Source organism: Cygnus olor, chromosome 1 (genome assembly GCF_009769625.2).
Source record: "Cygnus olor isolate bCygOlo1 chromosome 1, bCygOlo1.pri.v2, whole genome shotgun sequence".
NCBI lineage: Eukaryota > Metazoa > Chordata > Aves > Anseriformes > Anatidae > Cygnus > Cygnus olor.
Window position 1 is genome coordinate 190012626 of NC_049169.1, and position 6332 is coordinate 190018957.

Sequence of the window (6332 nt, forward strand, 5' to 3'; positions counted from 1 at the left end):
GTTGCCCAGGGAGGTGGTGGAGTCACCGTCCCTGGGGGTGTTCAAGGAAAGGTTGGACATGGTGCTCAGGGAGATGGTTTACTGGGTGACATTGGTAGTAGGGTAATGGTTAAACCGATCTTGCAGGTCTCTTCCAACACGAATGGTTCTGTGATACTACGTTTCCCCTCCACCGACACCCGGCCGGTCACGCTAAGCCGAGGGGGGCCTGCAGCCTTCCCCCGCCATCCCGCGGCCCCAGCCCGGCCGCCGCGCATGCGCCCCCCCGGCGGCGGAGCGGCCGCGTCCATGTCGGCGGCTGGCTGGAAGATGGCGGCGTGGAGAGCGGCGCTGGCGGCGGCCGCCCGCGCTCCGCTCCGGGGACGGCTCGCCGGGCTGCGGCCCGCCCGGAGCCAGCGGCGCCCGGCCGGCTGGAGGGTCGCCGCCGCCGCCGCCGTCCTGCTCGGGGGAGGCTCCGTGGCGGCGTGTTACGGCGGCTGGCGGGGGCGGCCGGGGGCGGGCGCCTTCCTCACCGTCCTGGCTCAGGTAAGGCGCCGGCAGCCCCGCTCCGGGAGCCCTCGCCGCTCGCTCCGGGGGGCGCCTGGGGCCGGGGCGGGAGGGAGCCGGGGAACTGCGGGAGGCCGGCGGGGTGTGCGGGGAGCGGCCTGCGGGAGCCGAGCGCCGGCGGTGCCCGAGAAGTGGGCTGGGGGAGCGGCTGCCGTGACGGGGTCAGGCGGGGAACGCATGGCTCCGGCCCCCCGGCAGCTGTGTTTGGCCATAGGTGCTCCTGCTTCTCTTGGTTCTCGGTAACTTGGCTTGTTATCTGCGGTGGAAGCAAGCAGGGGTTCCCTGACAGCCCTGGGGTGTGCCCTGAGGGGTTCGTGTAGTCGTTGTGGGTACGTGACCCGTGCTGAGCTGCCCGTCTGCTGGCAGCTTCCAGGGCTTGGCTTCTGGTCCGCGATGCCCAGCCTGAGCTTCAGGTGTTCTTAGGCATTAGCACGCTTCCCCCCTTAACAAAGAATATTTCCCCAAAATATCTCTTCTATATTCCACCTGAAATACGTGACACACAGCAGTTAGGGTGATACCAGTTGGTATGTTCAGAATCTGGGCGATGAATGTTACGATGCCTTGGAGCATCAGTACTCATGGAGAAGGTCAAGAACAGATATTGGTTATTTACAAAATAATCACCACAAGTTCCAAAACACAGTTACGCTTCCTACTGTTATTCATTTTGTGTAGTGAACTTTTTCCCGTTCTTCCTTCAGGGAAGAAATGGCTGTCAATTAAAAGTCAGTGAGGCTTCCAAGATGGGAAGACCTAGAAGTGATCTGGGCCAGCAGGTTAGGGTGGGATGGGGTTAGGAGGACAGTGTATGATTGCATTGCCATTCAGCTGCTTCTGTCTAGGAAATTTTGGAAGAATTCCGTGGTTTGTATGCTTTGAGATCCTGTCTATTAGCAAATATTGAACAGTTTGAACTGCAGGCAGGTAAATAGCGATCTTATTTATTCTCAAATCAAGAGCAAGGAGTGATTTTTTTTTTTTATTACTTATTGATATTGCAGTCTTAGGTGTTGCAGTGGAGGAAACTCCACTTTTAAAATAAGAATGCTTCTGAAATAGGTTAAGTGTTAGTCCTGATTTCTTGGACAGCGCTTGTTAAAACTTTGGCTTTATGTACATGCTCCCAGCGAGGAAGGCAAACATTATTGCACTAGAATTCCTACTGGAAATGTATCTTCTTGCTGTAAAGAGCCAGCAGAATAAGATTTTATATTTAGCTATGACATTTTTCAGCAGCATTGCATTATGTTTAAAAAAAATCCTGTCCTTGAGGCCTATTACCTATATGTATGGGACTCTTGCATAAGTACACTGTGTGTGGGTATATATAAAATGTGTTAACAGGAAGTAACCGCTTTTAAAGACTGTTGAGTTGAAGGGATATAGCTTTGGTGCTTGTGTGTTCTTGGACTAGCTTCCAGGTAACACATGGACAGTCCTACAAGTACACTTTATAACTCTGTGGGGGGACTGAAAAGCTACAGCTTCTTGAATTGATTCATTATTGGTGACAATAAGTCGCTGGACTCTGCAAATGTTAAGCAGTTTATTCAATTTAAACTTCTTAGTTTCCTGATAAAAGACTGTTGGACATCCCATCGTAGTTGCAGACAAAAGTTCTCTGTACATCTCGAGCTCTGCGTTGCTGCAATTAATGTAGTGACACTTCAAAAAGTACTTAAGAACTGGCCATGCAGAGCATGGCGCTAAGGGCAGTAAATTGAAAGCAGAAGTGGCCTGTAAAATCCGCGAAGCCAGGTTAATAGAACCAAAGCAGCATGCTGCATTTCTTTTAAGCAGTTTGGATGCTACCGGTGGCTTCTTACAGACAGAAATAAGAAACAATCAATAGCATTGCAAAGTGTTGAAACGTGTATCACCTTTATTTTTATGTCTTGGAGCACTCTTTTTTTCAGTTCAGAGCTTTTGCTTAAATTGAGATACATTTCACATTCTACAAGTGGATGACCTGACTTTATATTATTCCTTTTCACTATAGTGGATCTCAAGCAGCTTGGTTTGAGATCTCAAGCTTTGCTTGAGATTGGGCTTGCAAACAATTATGTACTGTTAATGTTGCTGTAGGTTATGTAGGGGAATTGTGTGCAGCATAGGTATTGGAAATTTTATAGATTAAGGCAAGTATCTGAAATTAAACAGCACAATTTCCGTGAGCATTGTGGTAATAAAAGTATACGCAGTGGAAATATTTGTACATCTCTCTCATGTACCAGGCCTAGCATATGCTCTTGAGAATGCTGAGTCCTTTAAGCTACAATGCTTCCCTGTTTTTCTTAGTAATACAGTCTTGACTGTTGAATCGTAAGAATAAATCACTGCAAAATGGGTGGTAATTATTTAAGATGCCTGACAGAGTCAAGTTGACAAAGTGGCACTATTTCAGCATAATTTGAGCCACCGATTGAGTTTGTGTTCTTGTCCTGACAGTGAGATGTAACAACCACTAATAGCTTTATTGCAGTCAGTCTTCATTGTAAATACTTACTAGTTGAAATTGATAGCTATTTAGGTTTTCCTTTAGTGTCAATCAAACTAGTTTCCATCAAACTAATTAAAAGTTTTTCAGCATTACGTGTGATTCATGTAGTTACTTTCATTCTCAGTATTTGCTGATCTACTGTTTAGAAAGGTGCAGGGAATATATTCGAATAAGTCCTTATTTATGATAGTAAATCTCTGCTGTACAAAAATTTTAGAGCAAAATTAACATAATCTCTTCCCCCCCCAGTTTTTATAGATACCAGGCCCTAGTTCTATCTATTCTTGTTATTTAGCAGTGAAGCTCCATTGCATGTCCTAGAAGAGATATAGCCTGTGCTGGGAAAATCTAGATCAGCTTTTCCAAATGAAGGGAGCTAGGCAGCTTTTATAGAGGGGCAGGGTGGTGGCAGTGAGTGCCTTCATTCTGCCAGTGTGCCTGAAAATGGTGATTGTATTGAAGTTCACCAAATGTATTTCTTCTGTTATCCTAAACAACATGCCTGGGTCAAAAATGTACACACTACACTGCGCACTGCAGTGGTTTGTCATAGGTTGCTTTTCGGTAATTCCAGAATGATGTGTAATTGGGAACCTTGATCAGACTTGCAGTATTGTCCCAGATCTCGTATTTTCCAATACTAAGGTGGCATTACACGTCCTACGGCTCTTGGAATCCTGTGCTTAAAACACACTGTTCATTGCAAGTCAGTTTGCAGTCGCTCAGGTTGTCTTTATCAGGGTGAAAAATCAAGTACAGGATTGTCACAGAGCATGCAAGTGGATTTGGGATAGCACACATCAGGAAACTGTACCATCAAACCTGGGAACTTGCCAAGGGACCGTAGCTTCGATCATTTGCAGCATGTGTGAGCATGAGATAAGAGAGCTCTGAGAAGCACCAAGCTGCCACAGGCAGCGTCTCCTACCCCTGCTGAGTTTTTTACAGATGTGTTTAGTCACTGGTTTCGGCAAGAAGAATACAATTTGATTCACCCGCGAGAAGTTGCCATCTCTGTAGAGGGTTGCATTTTGTGCTCAATCTGAGTCACTCTTTCCAACTGAGACTGACTAAAGTTGTTACTGGTGTATATATATATATAATAACAACATGTGGAATTCCTGTCTGTTTGGTACTGATAAAGGTGATATTGTTGCGGCATTCTTTTCCTAGGACCATGGGAGCACTAGCTGATAGTTAAATATTTGATCCGGCTTCCCTGAGCTAAGTGGAAAACACAACGTGACCTCCAGAGGTCCCTTCCAACCTCAACCATTCTGCGAACTTAATGATAGTTCTTGCTACTGGTTTCTGTTACGTGATTATAGCCTAGTTAGTTCTCTTCATCTTCCCCTTTCTTCTGTTGTTTGTGTCGTATTAGCAGTGTGCTATGATTCTTCCAGATAAGAAGAGATTCGATTCCTGTCCTAGAGGTCTTAAATACATAAATTGTATTTGATCATACATTTGGTCTTAACATTTTCAGTTGAGATAATCCTATTCTTTCACAATGGATAACAAACCACTTGTGCCTTTTTTAGTGTCTGATATTGATGAAGTACTTATTTTATTTTAAAATGTGGTTTGTTTTTGAAGCAGAAAATAGCCTTTTTGTGTTTAAAAGTGGAAGGGTGGGGGAAAATCCAGGAATCTCTTTTGGACTTGTTAAACTGTGTGGGGTGTTTCACCCTTTTCCACTCTTCTAATGTTAGTGATTCTTAACAGAGCCAAAGATAGGCACACATGCGAGTGGTGACTGTGTGTGGCCATTTCATGAAAACTGTTACTCCAAACAGCTGTGAGTAAAATACTTTTACTGATTAAAGTTGGAGCTTCAGTTCATTTTCTTGGGCTATGTATGTAACCACCACTAAAATTTACTTCAGAGCTATTGCCTTATACTCTTTGATGAATGCAGAATACCATAAAGGATATCCTGAACACCAGTTTTGTTCAGGGAAGATGCCCTTGGATCTGGCACAATGGTAAAGACAAAATAATCCACTGGAGGACCTCTTCACAAATCCTGGCTGATAGAGAGCTCAAAGTGCTGCAGTTCATAAGATAATGTAGGGAGACTGCTGCAATTAAATGTAACTCAAAAGTTTATCAGGGTTGTAGGAGAAGTCTTTGGGCTTCCAGATGTGGAAGCTGATAAAAATGGTTTTAATAGTTCTGAGAGCAGACTGTTTCTTGGTCATACTTTGAGTGCTGGGATGGATTTGTTTCAGACGAGCTCTAGTATATTGTGCATGGTTTTCATCTGGGTAAAAATTTCAATCCTGATCAATAGATGATTCGCAAACTAATGTCAGCTATGCATATGTTACCTTTTTAGTTTATTTTCACTTGATTGGTAACTTCTGGCATAGACATGAATGTGGTCTTACATTCTTGGTGTCACTGCCCCTCATTATGTGCTACCAAAACAAATGACATCAGTTGCATGCATGTCAAAAGCAGCTTCTTGTTTAAATTGTTTGAAGCAATTTCTTTAGAGCAGTGGAAGGAAGAAATGAATAGCTCTGGGATTCTGATATTTTTGCATATTCCATGTATCCTGGACCACTTGATGACTTATGTTATGCTTACACAACTTTTAGCTCACATTTCCTCACTTTTATTTATTTATTTTAATATAGATTATATCTAGGAAGGTAAAATGCATATTAACTGCATGTAGGTTTTCAGTATTGGCAGATAGGATGTATGTGTGTAGCATTTGAATTCAGTCACCAAATAGAAAAAGAAATAACATATTTTTTTACTGGAACCATTGTTTAATCTATACTTCACATGTAGGTGCTTTAAACTGAGAGACTGGTTGGCAAATCTCGTTAGAATGGGAATTTTTGTGGGGGTTTCTGTGCAATCTGTTCTAAAAGCCTGGTTCATGCTAAGGAAGAACATTGCTGTTAAGATGAGGTGTCTCGATAAATATAGAAGTCTGGATACAATTGCATAAGGATTTGTAGTGATGTATGGAATTGCCCGGAGGAATCTGGTTCTAAAATAAAACCGGTAAGAATATGTACAGCCTAATCTGAAAAATAGACAAGAAGATTCTTGTGCTTACTCTGTCATAAAAATAATAATAAAAAAAAAAAAGCCAGCTTTTGTTTGATCAAAAGTCCTAGAATAATTTTTGTGTCCTAAGTAATAATTTAAAAGTGTTTGTCTTTGAGTCTTTATTCTATTAGAGTTCGAGAGGTGTTTGGACAAAGCTCTCAGACGCATGGTCTGATTTTTGGGTGGTCCTTTGGGTACCCAGGAGCTGGACTCA

General features: G+C 43.5%; 1 protein-coding gene across 1 annotated transcript in view; it reads left to right on the top strand.

Moving 5' to 3' along the window:
* Positions 1-276: 276 nt before the first annotated feature.
* The window catches only part of MICU2 (mitochondrial calcium uptake 2), a 155168-nt gene continuing 149112 nt past the window's right edge, over positions 277-6332 (top strand). The window contains exon 1 of the mRNA XM_040544002.1: positions 277-525. Within this exon, the coding sequence (XP_040399936.1) occupies positions 289-525 (237 nt within the window). The 5' untranslated portion in view covers positions 277-288. The remainder of the gene's footprint in view (positions 526-6332) is intronic.